Source organism: Silurus aristotelis, assembly GCF_946808225.1.
Source record: "Silurus aristotelis genome assembly, chromosome: 13".
Lineage (NCBI taxonomy): Eukaryota > Metazoa > Chordata > Actinopteri > Siluriformes > Siluridae > Silurus > Silurus aristotelis.
In genome coordinates, this window is record NC_139586.1 from 15927839 (window position 1) to 15955463 (window position 27625).

Here is a 27625-nt window from a genome sequence, read left to right on the forward strand (position 1 = left end):
GTCGAGGATCTTTGGCAAGGCAGAGGTAAGCGACTACCATCACTACAGAAAGATACTTTGTTTAGGCATGTTGCTTAATAATACAGGCACCTAAAATATCCTGGATCAGTCCAATCAATAGCCGTAGCTTGTTCACGCTTAGCTCTTACTAGTAGCCAAGCAGAAATCTCTTGACTTACACAAATACACCAGCAGTAAGCAGGAGCTGGGTTTTTTGGGAAAAGTTGTTTTTGTTCTGTTTCGTTTAATATATATATGTGTGTGTGTGTGTGTGTGTGTGTGTGTGTGTGTGTGTGTGTGTGTGTGTGTGTATATATATATATATATATATATATATATCACTGTTCCACTGTACATACATACACACACACTTTTTTAAAAAATTTTTATCCATGTTTTTTTTTTTTCCCCCCAAGTATCCGTTCAGCAGCTGTCTTTTTGGTATCTGTCCAACATATAGGTTCCGGAAACTAAGAGAGCAGAGGTTGAAGGACACACGGCTGCTGAATGGACAAACAAGCTCAACTCCTCAGGAGAAAGAACTAAAGATCATGGGTCTGGATGTAAGCATGTGGACAGACCATAATAACACGGAGCAGGAGAGAAGCTTCCCCCGTCTCTGTGATGTCAAGGCTGCTCCGGAGGAGCTGTATCAAAAGGATAAACAGATGCAAGGACAAGCAGCAGACGCACAACCCCAAGCTCAGGTGGTGATCAGAGAACGAGCACGGCAGTTTGACGACTCCAGCCTGAAAACACGGGCTAAGAGAGAGAGCCGGCGTATGCGAGAGTTAGAGCAGGCCAAGTTTAGCCTAGAGCTGCTTAAGGTGCGTGCCACAGGTGGAACATCTCCTTCTGAGGACAGGCGCTGGTCTATGGAGTTTGTCAATGATGGCACGCTCTCGCCGCAAGGCACTCCAGATAGCCAAAGCTCTAAAGGAAGCTTCGAGCTGTTTAGTATAGAGGACTATGCTAAAGAGAGAGTGCCATGTGACGAGCCTGGGGACCTTTCATTTTCAATACCAACCCAACATGAAGTGCTCCCCAGCAGCCCTAAACATAAACTTTCTCATGAACCTGGAATTCTATCAAACAGCTCAAAAGTCAAACATGAAAAGCTTGCTGCCTTGCCTAAATTGGAGAACTCTCTCCCTACTTTCTACATTCCGCCAGAGAGCGGCTCTATATTTGCAAAGTCCAGTATAGACACCTCCACCTCAAAGCATCCAGAAAAGCCAGTAAAGGAAGGGAGGGAGTCTTGCTGCAGACCAGTAGTGGTTGTGATTAGCATGCAAAAAGAATCTATGCTTGATGCAGCTGATTTGAAGCCACTAGAAGTAAGGGACAGTTCAGCTCAGACCAGCGAGCCTCCCAGCCCGGCACAGGGTGAAAGTACCACCCGGTCCATGCTGGAGAGGCTTGAGAAACTCAACGAGGCCAAACAGGAGCGGCAGAAGCAACAGCAGCAGAAGAATGAGAAGGAGATGATGGATCAGATCCGGCAGCAAAAGGAGGTCCTGAAAAAACAACGCACACACATTGCCAAAGTTGAAAGGGAGACGTTTGAGAAACAGAGAGGCGAGGCCCTGCAAAGGATTGAGCAAAGTAGGCAAGAGAGATCCAGAAAGGCTGCAGACAGATGTCCTCCTATAGTTCAGCCAGAGCCTGAATTCATCCCCTCAAAACAAACAGAAGACAAACAAAGTATGCCGTCTAAAATAAGAGAAAGTCCAAAAGATAGACAGAAAGTATCAGATGGATGGTCCCCAAAACTCACCTTAGAGTCTCAAGAAGGTGTTGCCAAAGAAACCCAGAAGAAATCATCTACCTCGAGTGCCAATGTTAACAAGACTGACATTTTTTTCACACCCCAGGACAAAGTTTCCTTATCAAAGTAAGTTTAATATACTTACTTGAAATGCTTGATTCAGATATTAGAAACTAATTTAACAGAAACCTAATGACCGACTCTGTTACAGATTTGAAACGGAATTTGCCAGTAGCTTGAAGTCAGCAGGCATTCAGAAGGAGGCCAGAACCTCAGACATTAAATCCTTGAAGCTTCTGAAAGGTCGTGAGGTGAGAATCTTTTTTTTTTTTTTTAATGAACATTTAACACCACCAAAGACTTTTTTTTTTCTTAATATTATTTTTATTATTACTACTCACATGTGCATTTTATATGTAATGTAAGAATTATTAGGAAGAGACCATCTTGGATCAAAGGAGCACCTGCTTACACAGTGGGGTCGTCACAGGAACACTTTTTACTTGTGTTGTTATTGTTTGGTTGATCAGGTTCCCAGACCAGGCCATAAAAAAGCCCGCATGGCGCGGACACGCTCTGACTTCCTGACCCGCAGTTCAAATCCTCCAGGGGAGGGGGAGTCAGAGGAGGAAGAGTATGATGAGACCCCTCTGTCTCTTGGCCCACCCCTCCCCAAGCAGGACTCAGAGGGGGGGACACTAGACGAATGTCACAGTGACCCTGAAATGGTAATTAAACGGTCCACGCTTCCCAAAATAGACCCTTTTTTGGTGCCAGACCAGACAGTGTGGTTTCTCTCTACAGCTAACCTACAGATTCTCCTAGACCTCTGTACTTACCACTTAAAAAGCTGTGGCACTGTGAACTTCAGTGTTTTACTGTAATCTGGGTAACGTGCCTGGAAAATCATCCTCATCTGTGATGGCAGAGTTTTTGCATTACCTTCATTAATATGGCAGTCAAACCAAAAGATTTCTCACATCTTTTATTGGTTTTCCATAGACTGGGGCACAGACATTACAACTCCTTAGTTGTAAATCTCAGCCACACAGATGTGGATTTAACCAACTCTGTTTCTGCTTCTGACTGAATAAGCACATTCCACGTTTTAACCCTCACAATTCTGATTATTTCACAAGATTAGATTAGTAACAGCCATAGCTTTGCGTCGCGTCCGATCTCCTTCTCTCATTGACTCAGCACCCGGAATAATGATCACTGCATGCTTTTCAGGCATCGGCTCTTTCTGTCTTCACCAGTAGTTTCCTCTAAGCACCAGGAGCAGGTCGTCTCTGGTGTCTCCTTTGCCCTTTCTTTATCCTGTAGATTTATTCACAGCCTCTTACCATTTCTTATTTTGTCTTACATTGCTCTTGCACTGTTTATAGCAAATGTTTCTCTTATTGTATTTATGCAAGTTCTTCTCGTCTTCGTTGTTTATGTTGTGTTTAAAGGTATACACCGATGTTTTAAAGGTGCTGGATTAGGGCACTGTAAGATTCTGTAGATGTAAATGTTTTGATCTCTTCTGGAGTGTGTATGGAGTATTATTACAAATTTGTTTTTGACAGAAAATAAAATAAAATGTCTTTATTTCCTGCTTATATCAAATCAGAATTAATGAGCAGGGGTTTTTTTTTTTGTTATTTAGTTTGACAATTTTGATTAATTTCCTTCATTACTGTTCTTCAGTTCTGATCAGAAGAGATCAAAGATCAGTATATCGAATCTACATGTCTACAAGATTGTAGCAGTCTTATTGACTGAAATCTGTTCTTGTAGAAAGATTTCCTAAATTGCTTTAGTCAAAACTGCATATAAAGCTATGCACAAATAGTATTTGTATACAATCGAGTCAGTTAGCATGGATATTTGACCAGAATTGCTTTTAGATAAAACTTTTCCTGCTAAGCCTTTCTCTAATATCTATCACTCACCCTAACGGTTTAGAGGTTGTATAAAGTGGTCGTGTATTTAAAACATTTATTAGTTGAATTAACAGCTGTTTTTAGGCGTGTGTGCTGAAATTCCTGTCTGTGCTAATCATACATACACTACAGATGCAGTAGATAAGAGATGTAGTTGTTATAGAAGTGTATAAATGAATAACTTTGTTAATATGAATAAACAAGATTGAAAATCTGCTAATAATGGTGGTAAAGAATTGTTTGATGAAATAGTATTCAATTCCACCGTATAGTAGTGTGCGAGTGAATGAGTGCGTGTTAGAACATTTTTTTTTTTTTTTAATCATTGATTTATGACATTTTAACATTCCCCTAAAGCATAAATAACAGAATACATTCGTAATTGTTTAAACAAACTGCATTGTTATTTCTCAGCCTTCAACATCCATCGAAGAGCAAAAGCGGATGATATACAAAGCCATGTCTTCTGGGGATCTCGGCAAGGGTGACTCCTTGATAAAGATTCCACAAGGAGATGGAAGGTTGGACTCATCTCTCGTTTTTCTTTTTTAAACAAAAATTTTTCCAGTGCAAGTATTAGGATTAATGTGGATTTTTTTTTTTTGTGCTCAGGGTTCGGGGTAAGATGAAATTCTGGGGAAAAGCAAAACAGGGAGAGAAGAAATCAACCAGAGACAGACTGATGTATGCCGGGGGGTCTTTAGACGGGGACTATCCTGATAGTGCATTCCCGATGCCTGAAGGTAAGATGTTGATAATTTAAATGTTTTAAAAATAAAAAAGGTTTTTGTGTAGCTGCCTGTGTTAAAGTCTTTTTATGTGTCTAGGGGAATTCTTGTCCCCTCCCCACAGCCCTGAATTCAGCTCTCTGCCAGAGTTCAAGGAGAACAAGGAGCCTTCACCAAAAATAAAGCGACGTCGCAGTGTGAAGATCAGCAGTGTGACTCTAGAGCCCGCCCAATGGCAGAACGATGCACTGCAGATCCTCACATGTGCCAACGACTACAGGAGTATGAACGAGTTCCTCATGAAGAAGGTACTGCAGCAGTCAGCAGTAGACTCCAGGATCTTCTCTGAATTAGTTACCTCAAATTCAATGCAGAAAATACAGAATTAATGCTAATTATCTACCGTATCACAGATCGCTGATCTAGATTCAGAGGATGGTAAGAAAGACACGATGGTGGATGTTGTGTTTAAAAAGGCACTGAAGGAATTCCGGCTGAACATTTTCAACTCCTATTCCACCGCTTTAGCTGTGAGTAATTTTACATGCCTCTGATAAACGTGAAATCACAAGAATTTTATTTTTAAGTTTTTTTATAAAAACTTTTTTTTCCACTTTTCTCTCCTTATTCAATGTAACATCAGGATTCAGCTTTCAAATTTCACTGCACTGTATGTCTTAAGGATATTGTGCATAATCTGATACTTATAATTAATATTAAAATTGCATAAACATTTAAAATGTTAGGTTTGATATCAAATTGACTGGACACCCAAAAGTTTGCATCCGACAAAGATTTGGAATAAAATTTTATTGTACAGTTTATCTATTATTAAAAGAGGAAGTGCAACCGGCTGCAAAATCATTTAGACTCTTAACTATTCATTTATAACTAAAAGTATAGAGGTTATGCACTCAATTGTAGATAGTTATCACATTTTGTTTTGTCTTAAGGGTATGCAAATTTTTACACTGAATTTATTTTTTCTTTACATCAATTTGTTTTATTTTGTTAAAAAAGACTTTCCAGGCTGAGGTAAACTAGTTATGGTGGCTTTTGAGAATGGAAAATCTAAATCTCTATGTGCAAGGTTTTTTTAAAAAGAACTTTTTTTTGGCCTTTTTTTTTTTTTTTTTTTAAATTAAACAAAAATATTTGAGTTTTTTTGCCTAACCAACCAATAAACAACTTTAAGGTGATTGTTTGCTTTTGTGCCTAATCTGTTTGGTTTATTGTTTTGTGCAGCTGGACGATGGCAAGAGTATCCGCTACAAGGACCTACACGCGCTGTTCGAGCAGATCCTAGAGAAGACCATGCGTCAGGAGCAGAGAGACTGGAGCGAGTCGCCTGTTCGAGTTTGGGTGAACACCTTCAAAGTGTTCTTGGATGAGTTCATGACTGAGTACAAGCCACTGGACAGCACTATGAACAAGGTACTGAACATTGTTGTCACAAGAGTCTAATAAATAGCCAAATGTTTCATATTCCTGATTGAATTATGCCCTTATGTGATTGTTAAAGGCTATTTAATGTGAACTCTGTGAGATTGGATGCAGATTAGACACTCAATTCTCACCTTGTTCATTGCTTCACTGAAAACAAATTCCAGATAACTGTCCAAATAAGACCTTGTTTTCTTGTTAGCAAATAAAATTTGTATCTTCTCCCTGGCCTTTGCCATATTTTCTTTTTTCTGCATCTTTTTCTTTTATTTATTTTTTTTAAGCTGTCTGTTATCTGGAATTTATAAATATATAATTATTATATAATATAATAAATATAAATTATTTTTTTCTTTTTTCTTTTTTTATATTCAGAATTCAATTATTTACTGTGCTGTTATAAATTAAATAAATAAATGAATTTTTTAAAAGTCTTTAGCAACCCCCGGGTTGGGAACCAGTGCATTATAGTGTCCAACATATAGTGTATTTTGTGTATATATTAAAAAAAATAATGTATTTATATTATTGGCATATTCAAGTTCAACAGCATATATATTCTGTATATATTGTAATAGTTATATTTCAGTGCATTTATTTTTTTGTTTATTCTTTGTGTAATTTATATATTTATACATCATTTCTTGCTGCTGGTCTCTAAACAAAATTAATTTGGTTGTATCACTACAATGACAATAAAGTCTTATTATCTTTATCTTATCAGCAACAAACCCATTTACCTAATTGATTCAAATCACTTTTTTGTTATAACGACATATCTGTTGCCAGTTGGTATTATTATTGTCAACATTGTTTTTGATTAGCAAATTGTTAATAATATTAATAATTAAATGCTATAATAAAAAGATTTTGAATTGATTCCATATTCATCAAGGTTATCAAGCCAGAACGAAAGAAAAGAAGGAAAAAGGACATTGACATTGTGAGTATGCTCACAGGATCTACATTATTCGCTTCTCTAAATGTTTTATTTTTTAATCATTTATTCTAATTTTTATTTTTATGTCTTTCTTTTGAACAGGTGGAGGAACACAATGGGCATGTTTTTAAGTCTACTCAGTACAGCATCCCCACCTACTGTGAGTTCTGCTCCTCCCTCATCTGGATGATGGACAAAGCGTGTGTCTGCAAATGTAAGTTTGTGTCCTCTGCCATGAGACACTTTATTGTCATTGCAACAACCCCAATTTACTATAAAATTTACTATAATCAAATCATTTTAGGTTCATGTAAACCTTTTTGCTGTTTGAGTAGTCTGACTTTATTATGCAGGAGGTTTTGGTAGATGTTAAACAATGCTGGCTTCAGCATAAAACCTTCTACTGACACTGTGTGGCCTTGCTGTGTGATGTACATGGGGGATGATATTTGGTGATTATACTTATGTTCGTTTTGTGTTTAGTGTGCCGATACGCTTGCCACAGAAAGTGCTGTCTGAAGACAACCAGCAAGTGCAGCAAGAAGGTAAGGAACGAACACATTATCACCTAGGAATTATTTATTCATTTTACTTTGGACCATTTGAAGACTGTTATAAAAGATTGGTATATTTAAAAAAAAATGTTTAATACGTTTACACTAAATTGTACAATTTGAGTTGGAATTAAAGGGGGCAAAAGCCGCATGACACCAGGTGCTCCAAGTTATGACTGAGACTTGGCTTAGCTAAAAAAGATGTACAGGATGATGAGCTTGATGCCACTATAAACATGAAAGGTGTTCTGTACAAATAAAAAAGATGAGAGAAAGAAAGATGAGTTTGTTTGTTTGTTTGTTCATGGGTAGTATGATCCTGAGCTGTCCTCAAGGCAGTTTGGTGTGGACGTCTCCCGTTTGACCCATGACGACCGCTCAGTACCTCTGGTTGTAGAGAACCTCATTAACTATATAGAGATGCATGGCCTCTACACAGAAGGCATCTACAGGAAATCTGGCTCTGCCAATAAAATCAAGGAACTGAAACAGGGTCTGGACACAGGTAGAGTAACTTGGACAATAGAGTCCAGACATTATCAGCCAGCAGTTATCATCATGCCTGATGAATAACACGATTCATGTTATCTTTTCATTGCTGGTGTACAGACGTGAGCAGTACAAATTTGGACGACTACAACATCCATGTCATCGCCAGCGTTTTCAAACAGTGGCTGCGGGATTTGCCCAACCCCCTTATGACCTTTGAACTGTATGAGGAATTTCTAAGAGCCATGGGTAAGTGATTAGGCTTACATGGCAATAGGCAAATCCCTTTTTCTTTCTTTTCTTTCTGTTTCTTTTCTTTTTTTTTTTTTTTTTAATAGAATTGCAATAAGCCCATTTAGGTTAAGTGAAATTAGGTCCAAATAATGATCAAAAATACATAAAAATGAAAGCAGAATAGATGAAGGCTTGTATTAAAATAATACCAGGTCTACTTTAGAACTAGAATGCAGACTGTGGAACCCAGTAAAAAGTTGGTGCTGATTTTATTTAATTTTTTTGCAAACTGGTAAAACAGAGAAACCACACAAGCAGGAGGCTCAGTATTTTTGCATGAACAGATTAGATCAATTTAAAGAAAAAACTCTCCCCCGCACACAGTTCTGGCAGCCAGCACAAGAATGAATGTTTGTATCTTTGCACAGGTCTTCAAGACAAGAAGGAGGCGGTACGAGGGGTGTACTCTGTGATCGATCAGCTCAGCAGAACTCACCTCAACACTCTGGAGAGGATCATCTTCCACTTAGTAATGTGAGAGACTCCTTAATCCTGTTCTCAATGCAAATACATCTTCACAGCAGTTTATGAACATCTAGCCAATGTACTGTTTCTGAACCTTTACATCAGTTCGTGGCTATTTTTACAGGATTGCTTTGCAAGAAGAGACCAACCGGATGTCTGCCAATGCACTGGCTATTGTTTTTGCCCCTTGTATCTTACGGTGCCCCGACACGATCGACCCACTGCAGAGTGTTCAGGACATCAGCAAAACCACAGCGTATGTAATGACATTCTGTTGGCACTAGCAGACCTGCATGCTGAACACTATTGCTAATTTTTCACTCCCTTCATTTTTCTGACTGTATCTTTCTGAATGAACTGTTTACATATACAATACATTCTGGTCTCCTTTATTGCTTGCGTTTGGAAATTGTCACACTCAATCAAAGATGCTTAACATATGATTTGTATGTGTGCTGTACAGATGTGTGGAACTGATCATTTGCGAGCAGATGAACAAGTACAAAGCCCGACTGAAAGACATCAACACACTGGAGTTTGCGGAGAGTAAAGCAAAGAGCCGTTTGACACTCATTCGCAGATCTATGGTGAGTAAAAGAGAAACACAGCAGGTGGCTTCAAGTGACCCTATCACTCCAACAACATACCTACACTTTAACCCTGGATCTTTTCTGTCGTATTGCTCTAACTCAGCTCTCATATCCCCTCTGCTCTCAAATCCAGAAGCCTGTAGTAATTGCAGTTAGGTTTATGAGCATAACCCGCATTGCAGCAGCGGTATGTACTCTCTCTGTATGCCTCACTCAAGCCATTCTGTAGCACTTCTCATTGGTCAAGTCTCAACACTGTGTGGTCTCTGTGTCACCATCATCACACCACTCCAGTGAATCTGTGTCGCACTCATTCAGATCACTTGCACTGGGCACTGCTCACGCTCACACAGAGGCAAAGTATTCACATCAAGGGTGGGCATTCGGCATGGGTCATCTTATTGTTCTGTGTTCTGTTGTTCACCCTAATTACCTTATTAGCTAATAGTTCTGGGTGATTTTCACCATTTACTTTAGATTATTTAACTTTTTCAAATGTCATATATGTGTCATATATATATATATATATATATATATATATATATATATATATATATATATATATATATATATATATATATATATATATATATATATACAGTGGTACCTCGACATACGAGTTTAATTCGTTCCGTAACCTTGCTCGTATGTCAAATTGCTCGTATTTCAAAGCAAATTTCCCCATTGAAATGAATTGAAATGCCATAATCCGTTCCAGCCCCCAAAATGCCACCCCAGTTGTTTTTAAGTTTTTTTAAATAAAAAAAATGTATTTATAAATGACAAATATTGTATAAAAACATAATTTTATTCAGTGTATTTTCCTTGGAGATGAGACTACTTGAGCTAACGAAAACACCGGTGGGGGGGGGGGGTGTCTGTGTGTGTCTGTGTGTGTGTGGGTGTGTGGGTGCGGAGGGGTGGTAGAGGTGATAAGCGGAGGGAAAACTCGTTTTTTACTATCACTCCTGCATACTACGTATCCCTAAACTTTAAAAAAATTTACTTTTTCTTCTTTGCTTATCTTAATTCTCGTCACAATCTTTGCTTTCTGGCTTCGATTTGCCATCTAGCAGCGGCGTCTTGAGCTCGTACCTCAAGCTTTTGCTCGCATATCAAAGCAAAAAATCGACCGAGTGACCACTCGTATCTCAAAAAACTCGTATGTTAGGGCACTCGTATGTCGAGGTACCACTGTGTGTGCGTGTGCGCGTGCGTGTGTGTGCATACGTATGTGTGTGTGTGTGTGTGTGTATGTATGTGTGTGTGTGTATATATATTAGGTTGCCACAACCTAATATGTATACAGTAGAGTATACAGAATACCTGTGTATCTTAAGGCTTTACAAACCGTCCTGACACTCTTATAAACCTTTACTCTGCTCTTAAACACTTTTAATATTCTTAAACCTACGTAATTTGAACATAAATTATGTATGGGTACTCAAAGGTGAAGATACTACTTCAATAATGAAGATGATGATGAATAAAGTGTGCAGGTCTAATGATGATGACGATGAAATGAATGTACTGCATACCAACAAATACTACCTATATACCACAAAATTCCGAGATACAGCGAAAAATCCGCAAAAAATGAAATTAGATATGTTCCATGTAAAAACCCACATTACAGTGAGACCGCGAAAGCTGAGCCGCGATGGCGAGGGATTACTGTACACACATAAACTACTCCTACAGCCTTCAAACAATGTACTATTATATAAAAAGACCTGATCCCCATCTACACTACTACACGAACGAAGAGTTTATTAAGAGATATTAACAGGAGCCAAGTCTAAAAAAATAAATAAACTTTTTTATGAGGATGCAATTTATTATAAGTTTTTCTTTTTATCTCACAACATACAGTCCAGTGCAGCAGAAAGTCATCTATAATGTCTAAATCTTTGTGCTTGTGTTTTGTATTAGCTAATCAGTGTGAGTAAGTGCTTTGAATTGCACATTACGTTTTACACTTTCGAAAAAATTTCATTTTATTTCATGATGGATAATGAAACTGATTATTGTCTGCATATAACATTCTTTAATATGGCTACTTTAGAAAACTATATATACGATGAATAATCAGAAACACTATATAAAAGTTTTTATTGGCCTTTTCTCTTGACTAGACTTTCTGCAAAGATCATGATGCATAAGGCGCGGGTTTAACAAAGTATGCCTAAAACATTGCTATCTATGTAAATAATCACTCTTTTGAAGTTGTGTGGGGTATCAAGACAGACATGAGCTTAAAATAAATTGTTTTGTAGGCAAAAATCCACGATCCTTCTTTGCTGCAGTCAGAATAAAACCCTGAAATGTAAATATGTCAGTAAAAAGAAGTGAAGTTACAATTTCAGTGGCCCACACTTACTGTTATCTCGTAGACGACTAAAAAGCGTGTGTTTTGTGCTTGTCAGGGTAAGGGACGACGCAAGCCCCCTGTAACATATCCCTTACAGTCTCCTCCAGTAAGTCCTCGCTCTACCTCCATCCCTGAGATTACAGAGGAGATCGAAGACGAGGACACCACCAGAGATGCCGAGGTGACTGAGCAGCAGCAAGTTGCCATGCAGCAAGAAGAAAAAGTCCTGACTGAACAGATCGAAAGCCTACAGAAAGAGAAGTGAGTGTGCAGTCAAAGGAGATGATCAATGTTTTAATGGTATATTTGAAAATCTGAATGTTTTTGTCTCTCTGTAGAGAGGAGCTTACATACGAGATACTTTCCCTGGAGCCTCGAGCATCTGATGATGAGACGTTGGAGTCTGAGGCATCTATAGGGACTGCTGACAGCTCTGAAAACCTGAACATAGACTCTGAAGGTGCCATCTCTGATTTTTCAGGTATGCTTTAGAGCTTCTGAATTTCAGTGTTAAAAATTATAGCAAAATAATTATTCATATACAGATTCAAAAGTGGAAAGAAGTGCTCAGTATAGAGGTTCTATAATACCATTACCTTGAATCCATTGTAGTGTTTTTTTTTGTTTGTTTATTTGCTTGTTTTTAAATGTATCCCTGACCACATTATGTTTCTCTGCCATTCAGAAAAAGGTTCCACGTTACCTGCCACCCGGCCCAAGAAATCCCAGGGGAAAAGCAGAAGGACACTACAGAGACAGCCTGACTCACTCGACTCTGTGGACTCTGGCTCCACCGTATCCTCAGTTTCTTCATCCTACCCACAGCCCTCTGCTCCGTCCCGCCACTCCCGGCTCCGATCCAAAATGCCTTCGCCCTACCAGGACACAGCCGAGCAAGACGGCGATGAGAGGCCCCACTTCAGCAGCCGAGGCACTTTCAACCCCGAGAAAAGCAAGCAGAAACTGCGCAATGCCAAGTATTCTTCTCAGAGACGCCCAGAGGACCAGGGGCACACCATAGACCTGGACCTTCAGGCACAGCAGCTAGTGTTATACGGCACAAACGAGTTCATGGTGTGAAGTAACTGCACGTCTTCCCTTGTTAGCTCATTCCTAAGCTCCGCTGGCTACATCCTCTGTCCCCAAGTGCCATGGACAAAAAGAGGAGAACAAGATTGTTGAAAAATCTCTATCAAAAAGGGTCATGTCCCAGACTGATCTTTTCTGTTTTTGACTCATGTTAGAGATGAACACAGAAGAAAGTTGAGGAATGATCAAGAGAAAATAAAAAAGGCGGGTGAGAGAGAGATCGAGGGAGTTGATTGTTCGGCTGCAGGCGGCTTTCCTCAGCCAGGAGACAAGGCCATTTATAGATCAGGCTCCATGAACGTGGCTGCTTTTGAAGTTTACACTTTATAACCATGTAAAACAGTGTGCTCAATAATTGTGTATGTATTTCACTCCCCGGCCTATTTAATAAATTTTAATTGCATTATAAATAATTTTATATATATATATATATATATATATATATATATATATATATATATATATATATATATATATATATATATTATATATATATTTATATATATATATATATATATATATATATATATATATATATATATATATATATATATATATAATAATAATAAAATAAAATAAATCTCTATATAAATATTTTATGTGACATAAAATGTACAAAGCTGGAACACCAGTGACTTTCTGGGTTGTTAAATTCTTATATTTATCTTTATGCCTGTTATGAACAAGTGATGTGAGACTGTAGATGTGTGTGTGTGTGGTTGTTTGAGTATAATTACAGTATGTAAAAACCACTTTGAAGTTTTTTCCGCTGCTTTTTGGTTTTTGATTGGACGGAGTCTCGGCTACGAAGGGACCAAAGCCAACTGGTGTTTTAATGCCAGATGATCCCAGCTGAATGAAGACTGTTTTAAAATTTACAGCCTACTGTATCAGTAACCTCCTAACAGCCATCCATCTATTCTGTTGTCCTACTGTTTTTCTTAATTCGTCCAACTCCCTCATTTGGTTGTTGACTAAAGCATTTAGAACATGTCAAACACAAACAGCATGCAACTGTTTGCTGAAATCACTGATCACGTTACTGAAGTTGCCTGTGCAGTGTTTGCTGAAGTTGGCCAGTACTCACACACAGTACTGTTCCCTCATATTAGCTCACACAGTTTAGTCTACCACATGAAGACATGCTTATTCTCAGTGTGTGATACACACTATTCTCTATTATTAGTGTTACAGATTTTGATTATATTTGCAATGTTGTCCTCTGAGAATCTGCTGGCTGTATCAAATGCCAGCTGCAAAATTCTGATTTAAATTGTTACCATGTAACGATCATATTATAAAACTGAGACACAACTCAATGGGAGTATGTCCATTTAATCTGAGTGGCCACTAAACCCCACTGGTAGCGTAACAAACCTCTCTCTTCACTGAGCTTTATTTTCTCCTGTCACCTTGTAGACATTGTGGTATTCAGGCAGAAGGCCCACATCAAAAGTCTTTTTTTTTTTTTTTTTTTCTCTGCCATATTTACGCACAGGTGAAAAACATCCCAATGTGTTAAAGTGTATTATCTCATATAAGTGTTGGACTTCTGATCTCTTGCTGTGGCCACACTGAGTGCAGTGCACAGTCCTGCCTCAGCATTGGGATCGGGTTCTGTTGTGCAGGTGTGTGTGTGTGTGTGAGAGAGAGAGAGAGAGAGCGAGACAGACAGACAGATTATGAAAGTGCATTTAAAGAATCGTTTCTTATCACACCAGAAAATAATGTAAGTGGTTGTAAGAGACTTTTTCCCCCAGCTCATTAAAAAGAAAGCTGTAAAAGTTATCTGATTGTGGCACTCTTTTTATGGTGTGTTTTGTCCTTATGAAAATATATATTTAAACTTTTGTAGTAGCAGTTAGTTACATTCTACTATTTAGGTAGGATAAAGTAGAATTTATGGAGATTATTAACAGTGGTGGACAGTCACAAAGTAAATGTAATTTGTTACTGTATTTCAGTTAAGTACAGATGTGTACAAAAGCTACTTAAATATTTCCATTTGTGGAGACTTACTTAACTGCACTACATTTCAAAGTCAATTATCTTACTTTTTACTGGAAGAAACTCCTGACTCGAACTCGAATGTGGCCTTATTTGTTTTTTTGAGTAGTTGAAAATAAGCTTTTAGGCTCATGAAAATTGTAACTATTTGATGATTTTATAAATTTTTTTTAAATAAACTGAGTTCATTAAGCAAAAGTCTAATAGAAAATAATAGAACATTTATAGCCATAATAAATCAGTACTTTGGATACTTAAATACATTTGAAGGCAAAGAGTTTTGAACTTATACTCGAATGAAATTTTAAAGAGACACTTTAACTGGAGTCATATTTTACTCTATTTTACTCAAGTACATGGTTTATGTACTTCGTCTACCACTGATTATTAATACATTACCATCCAGTGGCTCTTTAATTTATGGTCATTATTAATGTCATTGGTATTATAAAAGGGATTCTGGCTTTAAATGCTTGAGATCACTTAAAGATTATTAGGTTCGCATTCTCTGCTATTGCTTTGATTTGATTGCTATTGATTTAGAGCAAATTCAATTAATTAATAATTTTATTTATGAATAGTAATATAGTTTAGTGGGAGGCTTTTGCCTCTCCCTTGTCTAACCTGAGAGACCGGACCGGGGACAATCACGTCACATTGGGATTCCGTCACCACAGCCTGCAACGCGCATGCGCACCACGTTGCCAAGGAACTCGCGAAGGCGTTTACGCGACACGGTCGGGTCGCGCGCACCTGTTGATACCTGAAGAGGACATTTCCAGAAACAGCATGGCGGGCTTCGACAGCAATCCTTTCTCGGGTCCTGTGGATGTAAACCCTTTCCAGGTAAAAGCGCCGCACTGTCGTTGGTTTTTGATGGCGGGTAATTTGATGAGAGTTGTTTATTTATGTGGGTGAAACTCTTCCCCTGCATAACCTGTTTGGTTGGTTGTTTGCGGCTTACTGTGATTGACAGCCAGTCGACCAATCAGATTTGAGTATAAGTATCCATTTACCCCTTGGTGTGATGGGGGCGTATCTAGGAAGTGGGGACTATTTATTTATATATTTATTTCGGTGATTATTTATTTATTTTAATAAGCGATAAATGACAAATGTAATGTATTTAATTTTATTTGAGTGTAGACGCCTTTAAAGCACTCCATTGTATGAATTTTATAATGTTTCTACTTAATTTTCTATTCAGGCACTGTTCCACAGCACTATAAAATATGTAGGACGCAGCTCAGGTGTTTGTGCTACACTGTGATAAAAGAGCCAAAGCCTCCACAGGCCTGTTAAGGTCTTTAAACTTTGCATTTTATTGTTAAATACTGTGGTGTTTTGTGTGTGTGTCTGACAGGATCCGTCAGTGACGCAGGTGACTAGCACGGGGAGAGACGGTACAGATGGGTTCAACCCTTTCTCAGCCGGGGACCAGGTGAGACTGAGTTCCCACTGTACACACACACACACACACACACACACACACACACACACACACACACACACACACACACACACACACACACATCAGCCTCAGAAAGCACTGCAGGAACATCTCACTAACTGCTTCATCTGTTCACCTGTTCATCTCTTCAGGAAATGGCCTCGTGTTGTGCTGCAACATGCAAATAGTTCTCTAACCAACCAGTACAAGCTTGTGGTTTTATTTCTGGCCAGTCACATCTCTACTAGACCACAGCTGCTCTAGATCTCATCTGTTTCAGTGTGGTTATCGGATATCACATCTTGGTGTGGTGATCTGAAATTAGGCTCTAGATTGCATCTGTTCTAGATCTAGATCATCTGAAATCACGGCTGAATTCACATCTGTTATAGATCTTGTTTGTTCTAGAATGGATCATCAAATAGCACAGGGTCCTTAGCTTGAAATAGCAGAATCTTTAAGCATATTACACCAGTCGGATTTTTATTCAATCCCATGGAATACCTTAGTATGGAATTATTTAAAATAGGTCAGATTTTGGACTTTCCCAAACCTGGCCAGGGGATTATTTTGTTTCTGTGGCGTAAACAAATTGACAGTTGTTATAAATAAATAGATATTTTAGAATTGAAAAATTGTTAGTTATTATTCATTCAGAAATCAGTCAGTGCTTTTCTGCACGAGCTTAATATTGCAAATGTTGTTGGATGGCTTCAATATTTTATTTATTTATTTATTTATTAAAATTTTAGAACCTTTTTCTTACACGACTGATTTAGACAGTAATGCCTTCTTTGTAAGCTGACTTTCTACAAACTAAGTTAACATCTATTCAGGATCCAATCTATTGTGTGTATCACCTTACAGTATATTGTTATTATTATGTTATATTTGTATAATTATTTTATATCATATATATATATATATATATATATATATATATATATATATATATATATTTTTTTTTTTTTATATATATATATATATATATATATATATATATATATATATATATATATAATTTTCTTTAAATTTCATGGCATTAACACATCTCAAATAAGTTGGGACAAGGCCTTGTTTACCACTGTGTGGCATCCCCTCTTTTTAATAACAGTCTGCAAATGTCTGTGGGCTGAGGAGACAAGTTGCTCAAGTTTAGGAATAGGAATGTTGTCCCATTCTTGTCTAATTCAGGCTTCTAGTTGTTCAACTGTCTTAGGTCTTCTTTGTCGCATCTTCCTCTTTATGATGCGCCAAATGTTTTCTATGGGTGAAAGATCTGGACTGCAGGATCCTTCTTCTATGCAGCCATGATGTTGTAATTGATGCAGTATGTGGTCTGGCATTGTCATGTTGGAAAATGCAAGGTCTTTCCTGAAAGAGATGACGTCTGGATGAAAGCATATGTTGTTCTAGAACTTGGATACACCTTTCAGCATTAATGGTGCCTTTCCAGATGTGTAAGCTGCTCATGCCACATGCACTCATGCAACCCCATACCATCAGAGATGCACGCTTCTGAACTGAGCGCTGATAACAACTTGGGGTGTCCTTGTCATCTTTAGTCCGGATGACATGGCATCCCAGTTTTCCAAAAAGAACTTCAAATTTTGATTCGTCTGACCACAAAACAGTTTTCCACTTTGCCACAGTCCATTTTAAATGAGTCTGGGCCTGCGCCTGCACCTGGGCCTGCGCTTCAGGATCATGTTTAGATTTTTTTTTTTTCTTTTTTGACCTATAGAGTTTTAGCCAGCAACGGCGAATGGCACGGTGGATTGTGTTCACCGACAATGTTTTCAGGAAGTATTCCTGAGCCCATGTTGTGATTTCCATTACAGTAGCAATCCTGTATGTGATGCAGTGCTGTTTAAGGGCTCGAAGATCACAGGCATCCAGTATGGTTTTCCGGCCTTAACCCTTACGCACTGAGATTGTTCCAGATTCTCTAAATCTTTGGATGATATTATGCACTGTAGATGATGATAACTTTAAACCCTTTGCAATTTTTCTCTGAGAAACTCCTTTCTGATATTGCTCAACTATTTTTAGCCGCAGCATTGGGGAATTGGTGATCTGCCCGTCTTGACTTCTGAGAGACACTGCCACTCTTTTTATACCTCATGAAATCTAAAATGAGCCAATATTTGGCATGACATCTCAAAATGTCTCACTTTCAACATTTGATATGTTATCTATATTCTATTGTGAATAAAATATAAGTATATGTCTCATATAAGTTTATGAGATTTGCAAATTCTTTTTTTATTCACAATTTGCACAGTGTCCCAAATGTTTTGGAATTAGGTTTATATATACATATATAAACAAAAACCATCTCACTTTAACTCCAAAAACATCTTTGTATGGATATTATAGTACAGAGATGTTTTATTTTAAAGTAAATATTCATAGTTAATTTTTTTTTTTTATATTTTGCAGCCTAAATTTTCAATAAACTCTTTCCTGGAAGCGTTGGGCACATGGCAGTAAAAATGTCAGGTGAAGCCGTTTCAGAAAAGCAGTTTACAAATTGAGTTGGTTTGCAGAGAAATGGTTGGCATAAGGTGTGTAGAGAAGATAAAAGAACTGGCATCTGCTAAAAAGCCTTAGGCCCTGAGATGCACACCCTGGCTTTTATAAAGGAGGAGTGGAAGCCATGCCTATAAAACGGTTTCATCCCAGAAAATATCTGCCACAGCTGGTGATTTGATTTTTATTATCCAGATGGTTTTACCCTTGTAAACTGTAGGTGTTTTATCTGACACTGGCTGAATCTTATATACTGTCTGTCATTGCATTCTGGAAGCTGACTGGCTCTTATATTTTATGGCAGTGTTCTTTTTTTTTTTTCTTCTTCTATATTTTTGTTCTTATCTGCTCACATAAAATAAATCGCCAGAAAGTATTTAATAATAAAACACATTCTGCCATTTTTCCACTACTTATAAGGAGACTAAGTAGCAAACATTAATAAAACAGCATACATGTAAAAAATATGTATGAATGATTAATTGAATATTTGACTAAACGATAGAATATTCCATTTAGTTCATTGTTAATTGTAATTATTAAAAAAAAATTAACACATTCATCAACACCTTTTTATTCCATTGTAGTAGGTGAAAGTTTTTTTGACTGCGGTTTTATTGGTTGCTGCATCAAGTACTGAATATTATAAATGCCAAAAAAGAAAAGTCATTTCAGTCAGCTAATGCTACATCAGAAATCTGTCAGAAATACATCAGAAAATGTTTAAATCAGAAACACACACTGTTTTATTTTCACTGATTTTGAATTTTTTACCTTTCTCTCTCTCTCTCTCTCTCTCTCTCTCTCTCTCTCTCTCTCTCTCTCTCTCTCTCTCTCTCTCTCTCCCCTCTCCCCTCTCCCCTCTCCCCTCTCCTTTCCTTTCCTTTCCTTTCCTCTCTCAAGAATAATGGAACTACCATACCTTACTCAGCTGGATCTCAGCCCGCTGTACTGCAGCCCACAGTGGAGCCAACTTCTCAGGTTTGTCCACTGCAGCCTCATTTCCTCACCTTAATCCCAGCATTAACAATATCAGGCACATACTGTATTCATGTTTTCACGTCCACCATTCTGGGTCTTTTTGGAAAGATTCATTATGTCATCTAGAGAATAAAACACTTGGAAATGTACTGTTATAGCACATAGTATTATTTTCCTGTTGCAGCATGTCCTAAAGTGTTGTATACTCCTTTTAGTGAAGCAAATTACTAACACATATCTTTAAAAAACTATTTAAAGCTGATTATCATTTGGTTTATCCATCTGTAGTGATGTTTAATGGTTTCAATTGGCCATCAAACATTATTTTTGTTATGTAATTTTATGTGTCATGTTGCCATATACACGAATGTTCAAAACAGTACAACCAATCAGAATTGAGAACTATATAACCCGCTGTTTTATGTTTGTGTGTTGCACAGGCCAGGGCGGCAGCTGCGCATGCAGACCTCCTCAAACAGCAGGAGGAATTGGAGAAGAAAGCAGCTGAGCTTGAGCGCAAAGAGCAGGAAATTCAGAATCGAGACACAGGCAGGGGTGAGACACCACCACACCCACTTCATAGTGAGATTGTCATATTTGATTATAGAAAAATCTCGAAAATGTTTATTGATTCCAGGTAAAGAAAACAACTGGCCTCCGCTACCAAAGTTTTTCCCAATAAAGCCGTGTTTCTATCAGGATTTTAATGAGGAAATTCCAGTGGAATACCAAAAGGTCTGCAAGATGATGTACTACCTCTGGATGTGTATGTACTTGTTTATTTATTTTTTTTACTCAGAACTCAAATCTCTTATATATTATGGTAGTGTTAGTACTTTGGAAGTTTCTTTAAAAAGTTGAATTGAACGTTTTTTCTTAATGGCTATGATGCTACAGAACCTACACCATCGAAGAGAAATATTCTCACATGAGTTAAGTGTTATCAAGTCTGTTTCAGAATTATTGGAACCTTTATAAACAGCCATAAAAATGAATTAAACGTGGAGTTACAGATGGTGCTGAATTTGAACAACCACACTGCATAGGTCTCCTGACATCATCATGGCAAATACTTTTCATTCTTTTTAGTATTATTTGAACCTGTTGTGCAGGTTCATAATTGTATGAAAGGTTTGCATTTGAATTCGTCATGGTTTTCCTCAGAATAATGGATGAAGACATGATTATTTTTAATTGTGTGTGTAACATTATATCTAAAAGAAAGATTTTATAGGTGTGATTTTTATATTGCCCACACCTGTTACTTGCCCCAGGTGAGTTTAAAGGAGCATCACATGCTTGAAACAATCTTATTTATCAACAATTTTGAAAGGGTGCCAATAATTTTGTCCAGCCCATTTTTGGAGTTTTGTGTGACATTATGTCAAATTAGCTTTTTTTCATTCCCTTTTTTTGTTTTGTTCCAATACACACAAAGGGAATAAACATGTGTATAGCAAAACATGTGTTAATGCAATACTTTTCTGTGAGAAATACTTGATTTTTCTGGAAAGATTTCAGTGGTGCCAACAATTTTGGCCATGACTGTAAATCGATATCTTTTGACGGTTACAATTTGTTTGAATTAATCTTTTGAGTGTTAGTAATTTTGCCATTTTTAAAGAAAAAATCAAATTTTGTTAGTTATTGTGTATAGTGATGTCATTGTGTTACAGGAAAAGTAAATTAACTCCAGAGTGGCACAACAGAAATTTGGGACGAACTCGCTCACCCCTGTCAATCACAGCGACCGTATCTAATCATAGGTGTATTTGAAGTCATGAATATGAATAGCATTTGTATGTTACACTGCTTTGTGATTGATTGAGAAAACATGGCTCTAGGTGTCTCAGAGTTGAGCTATGTTGTGTACTAGAGAAGAAATTGTGGGTGGGAATTGTGGATTGGGAAAAATATATTTAAAAGAGTAGAGGTGGTGGAGTTCAGGTACCTGGGGTCAACAGACAAAGTAATGGAGAGTGTGTTAGAGAAGTGAAGAACAGAGAGCAGGCAGGGTGGAGTGAGTGGAGAAGAGTGGCAGGAGTGGTTTGTGATAGTAGGGTATCTGTTAGAGTGAAAGGGAAAGTTTATAGGACTGTGGTGAGACCTGCGATGTTGTATGGTTTAGAGACAGTGGCATTGAGTTAAAGACAGGAGGTGGAGCTGGAGGTAGCAGAGCTGAAGATGTTGAGGTTTTCGTTGGGAGTGATGAGGATGGACAGGATTAGAAATTAGTTTATTAGAGGGACAATGCATGTAGGACGTTTTGGAGACAAGGTGAGGGAGGCGAGATTAAGATGGTTTGGACATGTGCAGAGGAGGGACATGGGGTATATCAGTAGGAGAATGCTGAGTATGGAGCCACCAGGAAGGAGGAAAATAGGAAGACCAAGGAGGAGGTTTATGGATGTGGTGAGGGAAGACATGCAGGTAGTTTGGTTGAAAGAGGCAGATGTAGAAGACAGGGGGGTATGGAGACGGATGATCCGCTGTTGCGACCTCTAATGGGAGAAGCCGAAAGAAGGAACCGACTTAGAAATAACAATAAAATTTCACACTATTATACGTCTCTTTCCTCTGTGTAGATCACTGTGTGACACTCTTCATGAACCTGCTGGCATGTTTGGCCAGCTTTATTGTGAATTCTCAGAACGGCGTAGACTTTGGCCTCTCGATCCTCTGGTTTGTTCTGTTCAGCCCCACCGCCTTCATGTGCTGGTACCGGCCTGTATATAAAGCTTTCAGGTTGGTTTTTTACATTATATCTCACTGTAAACTGATCCTTATTGCAGTGTGTTTGTTAAATAAAACTGTAATCGTTGGTAAATTGTTGTGGTATAAGAGGAATAAATGAAATGGAGTGTTTGGTGTTTGGAACAGTGCAGCAGAATTAAAGTTGTATCATTTTGTATTTTTCCCAGGTCTGACAGCTCCTTCAATTTCTTCTTTTTCTTCTTAATTTTCGCCTTCCAAGTTGTGGTGTACATCATTCAGTGCGTCGGCATCCCCAATTGGGGAAACAGGTGAGATTTACTCTGCGCTGTGTGTGAGAGAGAAGTGTAAAATTGAATGAGTGTAAGAAAGTGTAAAAAAGAACGTGTGTGTAAAAGTGTTCGAGAGTGTTAATGGAAATATGTGTGTATGATTTTTCAGTTTAATCTACTTCGACTATCTGGTTTTATTAAATTCATGCCAATAAATTCTTGAACTGTGCGTGTCAGAGTGAAAGTGAGATCAGTGGTGGACGAAGTATACAAACCCTGTACTTGAGTTGAAGTAGAGATACAGTAGGTAAAATATGACCCCAGTAAAAGTGTTCCCGTTAAACTTTTACTTAAGTAAAAGTAAAAAAAATATTTGCCTTCAAATGTATTTAAGTATCCAAAGTACTATGATTTATTATGGCTGTAATGTTCTGATTATCGTTCTTATCACAAGATTTTTGCTTAATCAACTCAGTTTTTGTGAAAAGACAATCTATTAATAGAATGATATTAATGAGTCAAACACTGATTGATTTCTATTACAATTTTCATGAGCCCAAAAGCTTATTTTTAACTACTAAAAAAAAAAAAAAAATCACACAAATGAGGCGACAGGTACTGTGGCAATTTCGAGTCAGGAGTTTCTTCCATCATTTATTCCTCTGGAAATGTTCTGCTCGCTGTTGAACTGATGCTGAAATGTATGTTGGTTCTACAGTTCAAGTTCAAAACCTAGCGCATGCTGTACACTGATTGGTGGCGTGCTGTGTGCATGACCAGTTACATTTTAATAGACACTTGTAAATAAAAAGCAACCACTGATTTTGCTAAATGTAGTTGAGTAAAAAGTAACATGAAGATGGGAATCAGTAATTGTTATTTAATTGAGATTCCGCCTGCATTCCAGTGGTTGGATCTCCTCCATCTCCATGCTCAAAAGCAATATCGGAGTCGCTGTGTTCATGATGATTGTGGCCGTATTCTTCACAGTCAACGCCGTGCTTTCAGTCACCCTACTGAAAATGGTGAGTCATGTAAAAGACATTGTGTAGAGTGTGTTCACAGATTAACATGAAGCATGTAGTGATTAAGTTGTAGCTCAGAAGTTATACTGCAGTACTTTCCCTGTGCGCAGAAGGTCACGATCCCTAACCTTCAACTGCTCAAATTTGGTTGTACCAATAGGCGATCTTTTATGAAAATCAAGTACAGTTGAATGCTAAAGTTTGCATTCCTCATAGTTTTAGGGTGAAAAAACGTTTTGAAAATATGAAACAAAACCAACGGAATGAAGTTGCCAATGAAGAAAATGTAACACGTCACCATTTGAAGTCTTCATACTTGATTAAAACAAGGTTGAACCTATTATCGTTTTTTTCTCCCACTTAATTATACACTAGCCAAAGGTTTGTGTCTCTATGACCATCAAACCCATATGTGCCTCGCCTCCAAACTGTTGCTACAAAGCAGCAGGCACACAATTGTATAGAATGTTCTTGTATGCTTATGCATTACAGTTTCTCTTCACTGGAACCAGGAGGCTCAGGCCTGTTCCAGCATGACACTGGTCCCGTACATAAAGCAAGCTCCATGTAGGCATAGTGTGTTAGGTTGGTAAAAATAACTTCAGTCCTGACCTCAAGCCTACTGAGCATATTTGGGATGAACTGGAACACAAAAACTTCCTTACCCAACATCAGTGCCTGATCTCACTAATGCTCCTGTAGCTGAATGTTCATTAATTCCCACAGCCACGTTTTAATGTCTAATGGAAAGCTTTTCCAGGAGTGTTGTGTTTCTTATAACTCCATGAAGGAAATAAATCTGGAATAGTATGTTCAAGAAGTAAATAGGGGTGTGATAATTGGTGTCCACAAGCATGTTTGTAGAGTTTTTCTTGGCAAACACTATGCATTCTTTATACATTTAGTAATAAAGGAACAGCACAATATACACGCCTGGACAAAAAAAAACAGCTTTTCACACACAAAAAAAAAAACGTTTATACTGCAGCAAATGTAAATGAGCAAAAGGTGGCACAGGGCGTCTGACTTTAGTATTAATTCTTGCTTTCCTGGCCAGTAATTTGTTAACATTCTGTTAAAAGCTTTGTTTTTACTTCAGGTTCTACAAACGTTCCCACTCATTTCTCCACATAGCCCTTTGAATGTACAACATAAAAAATATCATATCTGATCTCATTTGTAATGTCTTTTTAAAAATTTGTCCTTACAGGTCCATGGCAAGTACAGGAGAACAGGTGCGAGTTTCCAGAAGGCGCAGCAGGAATTCTCTGAGGGCGTCGTGACCAGCAGATCGTTCCAGACTGCTGCTGCCACTGCCGCCTCTTCGGCTACTCGCTCGGCCTTTCAGTAACGCAATCTATTCTGAGCTGTCCATCACTAACCCAACAAAACATCACCTTTTCCGTGTTTCACATCCTCGTCTGTTTCGTTTCCTAAAGGAACAGACTTGTATGGTTACTGAAGGAGCGCTCAATAGAGGTCAGTAGACAGCAAAATCTGTTCGGATTTGACACAGTGCCCATGAACACTTCCTTTTCATGGTTAGCACCTTTACATGATTTAAAAAAAAAATTTCCTCTCCACTAGTGGTACAAATTAATGGTGAAAAATATGATCAAATTATATCACGATTATAACACCTCCTTTTGCGAGTCGCCTACATAAGACCTTATTTTTTTTAGTTTTGAGTAAAATAAAATAGAAGTTTGGTCACCCATAGACCAGTGCTCCTGTAACACAACACTGCTTCCAGAGGTAAAGACTGCTTTGTGATTTCCTCAAAACAGTTGCAGGCATTTTTTCACACTGCTTATCATGTTGTGTCTTATGGCCGAATGACACACTTAGAGGAAAGTGCTGCCCTGCCCTCTTCCACATATACAATGCAAACATTAGGCTAGTATTGCTGTGTTTATCAGAGGAGTTGATTCTTTGCCTTTAGCCTCATGATCACAGCCAATTTTGCTGCCTAGAGGTTTAGCCTTGTCTATCTGTGGCATCGTTGTGATTCATTCTCTCTTGACACTGGTTTCATGTAAAAATGTTACTCTTGTCATTCAGAGACACTAATCCTGTTTAAATAGGGTTTAACATTCTTTTTATTAGGATTATTCAAGTGAGTCAAATTGATATGTAACTGTTACAGAACTTTTAAAGTGCATTATTAGTTTTTATGTGGCTGCTACATTGGTGTCCTTGATCAAATAATGTACATGCATGAAAACATTGTGTATGTATGATAAAGGTAATAGTGATTAGAAAAGGGCATGATGTTCAGGTGAAGCTCCTTCTACTTCTATGCAATACAGTGCAAACTGAACTGTTTTAGGTGGTTCTCCTTAAAAGTCACTTTAAAGAGAAAGTCTGTTACTATACCGATGGCCGAAGACGCACAGATCACACACGGATGCTGGACAGATCGTTGCCATGGTTTTGGTGTATATAATTAGATCTCATTAATACCGGATTTCATTTTTCTTTTTTCTATTTTTCAATTGTCATAATGTTATTAATGTTTTATTTTCTGCACAATTTTTGATCAAAAAAATCTAAATTCAGTGTTCTTCAATCTTTATTATCGAACAAGCTCGTATAGTTTGTGCTGCATTTTAATGTTTTCAATGTGGATTATAGATTTTATGTACAGATATTATTTAAGCGGTTTGAAATCCTTGTTTGATGTTTTTCTGATTCAGTGGAGTTCATAGCGTTGTGAAATATTTTATCATCGCATTAATGGTGTAAAATTAAAGTGGTTATTATTTGAAGACTTTTTTTTTTTTTTTTTTTTTTTTATCAGTGCAAGGTGTTGAATTTGGCCAGCAGTGGGCAGTGTTGCTCTTTACAACATTTCAGGAAAAATAACCGTTTCAAAATCTGTAAGACGGTCACATTTACAAGACTTTTCTGGAGCATCTTTGAGTCCACTGATTCAGATATCAGTCATGAAAAAACATTATAAATACAATACAAACAGTGGCTGTGTTTAAGGAGTGGATTAAAGAGGTGGGGGGGAGGGGGAGCCCATGTGTTTTTAGTGTGCACTCACTGACAATTGTTCATTCATACATCAAGTCAGCAATTCAATACATAAAAATCATGATTTTGACTGTAACATGGTTGTTTGTGCCAGACAAGCTGAATTGAGTATTTCAAATGCTGATTATCTCCTGGTACCTGGGCCTTCAGTGGGGACTTACTCGACTTAATCCACCTCTTAATACCACCACTATTACGTTGCAATAGAGAAACCATCAATAGTATACAAAAACGAGATATATACATATATATATATATATATATATATATATCATTACAGAGAGAGAGTCATTTCACATATGGAGGATGAATACCATTTTACTAAAGCAAGAAACCCAGTTAAGACAACCATACCTCTACACTACAACCACAATTGTGCACCTACCTATCATCTGGAGCAGTTCAGAATCAATATTTGTCTAATAACATGACAAAAACATAAAAAAACTAAATAAAATTCAACCTACTCATCAGAGATGCATACTCGTATAATTTGTACCGCTCCTTAGAGGCAGTAATCGAGTGGTACCGCTCATATTCACTGGTCTGGAAGTGGCGAACAAATGCTTTCCTGGGCTGAGACAAGCTTGCTAGCTTTGTGGTTGGCCGACCTCTCCTCCCAATGTCTAGCTTTTCTGGAAAAGTCCGCCTTGAAAATGGATTTTCAAGAATGTCCGAGACCAAATCAATTGCTCTTCCTCCATCAGCCATTGTGGGTGTAAAAAAAGTCTAACTCAACTGTATTAATGTGTGCAGAGCGCTACAGACCTGTTTGGCTAGTTGAACTTTGCTGTACCAGTTTCCCTCTGACCAACCAATCAGAGGTCGGAAACATTCTATTGAAATCTGGTTGGTTAAAGAAACCCATCCATTGCTAATATAGTTTAAGGTACATCGGCCAGCACTACTGATTCTGAAGGCCCTGGGCAGATTAGATTGACATGGCAG

At 37.8% G+C, this 27625-nt stretch overlaps 3 protein-coding genes across 25 annotated transcripts in view; 2 read left to right on the top strand and 1 right to left on the bottom strand.

The window, feature by feature from the left end:
• The window catches only part of myo9aa (myosin IXAa), a 92250-nt gene extending 79167 nt beyond the window's left edge, over positions 1 to 13083 (top strand). For 13 of the 23 annotated variants that reach the window (XM_083558690.1, XM_083558668.1, XM_083558670.1 and 10 more), the window contains 21 exons: positions 1 to 25; positions 461 to 1894; positions 1980 to 2079; positions 2299 to 2496; positions 4111 to 4217; positions 4309 to 4439; positions 4524 to 4732; positions 4838 to 4954; positions 5670 to 5858; positions 6763 to 6810; positions 6910 to 7021; positions 7291 to 7352; positions 7674 to 7866; positions 7971 to 8099; positions 8513 to 8618; positions 8734 to 8865; positions 9073 to 9196; positions 9333 to 9386; positions 11626 to 11831; positions 11909 to 12051; positions 12256 to 13083. The exon at positions 1 to 25 is cut by the window's left edge and continues 289 nt beyond it. In XM_083558690.1, coding sequence (XP_083414816.1) covers positions 1 to 25; positions 461 to 1894; positions 1980 to 2079; positions 2299 to 2496; positions 4111 to 4217; positions 4309 to 4439; positions 4524 to 4732; positions 4838 to 4954; positions 5670 to 5858; positions 6763 to 6810; positions 6910 to 7021; positions 7291 to 7352; positions 7674 to 7866; positions 7971 to 8099; positions 8513 to 8618; positions 8734 to 8865; positions 9073 to 9196; positions 9333 to 9386; positions 11626 to 11831; positions 11909 to 12051; positions 12256 to 12650 — 4214 coding nt within the window. In that variant the 3' untranslated portion in view covers positions 12651 to 13083. The remainder of the gene's footprint in view (positions 26 to 460; positions 1895 to 1979; positions 2080 to 2298; positions 2497 to 4110; positions 4218 to 4308; positions 4440 to 4523; positions 4733 to 4837; positions 4955 to 5669; positions 5859 to 6762; positions 6811 to 6909; positions 7022 to 7290; positions 7353 to 7673; positions 7867 to 7970; positions 8100 to 8512; positions 8619 to 8733; positions 8866 to 9072; positions 9197 to 9332; positions 9387 to 11625; positions 11832 to 11908; positions 12052 to 12255) is intronic. The other 10 variants (XM_083558676.1, XM_083558682.1, XM_083558677.1 and 7 more) reach the window with 4 other exon arrangements.
• rxfp3.3a2 (relaxin family peptide receptor 3.3a2) overlaps positions 1 to 27625 on the bottom strand; it is a 446825-nt gene that overhangs the window by 345170 nt on the left and 74030 nt on the right. The window lies entirely within an intron of this gene.
• Positions 15237 to 26406, top strand: scamp2l (secretory carrier membrane protein 2, like). The gene is made up of 9 exons (XM_083558802.1): positions 15237 to 15512; positions 16030 to 16107; positions 19552 to 19629; positions 20070 to 20184; positions 20267 to 20395; positions 22215 to 22374; positions 22551 to 22652; positions 23521 to 23638; positions 24849 to 26406. Exons 1-9 carry the CDS (start codon positions 15456 to 15458, stop codon positions 24987 to 24989), a joined length of 978 nt encoding a protein of 325 aa, XP_083414928.1. The 5' UTR covers positions 15237 to 15455; the 3' UTR covers positions 24990 to 26406.

Coding starts and splice junctions, on each gene's coding strand:
- scamp2l (XM_083558802.1), top strand. CDS start 15,456: ATGGCGGGCTTCGACAGCAATCCTTTCTCGGGTCCTGTGGATGTAAAC. Junction 15,513..16,029: donor TGGATGTAAACCCTTTCCAG/GTAAAAGCGCCG, acceptor TGTGTCTGACAG/GATCCGTCAGTGACGCAGGT. Junction 16,108..19,551: donor CTTTCTCAGCCGGGGACCAG/GTGAGACTGAGT, acceptor TCCTCTCTCAAG/AATAATGGAACTACCATACC.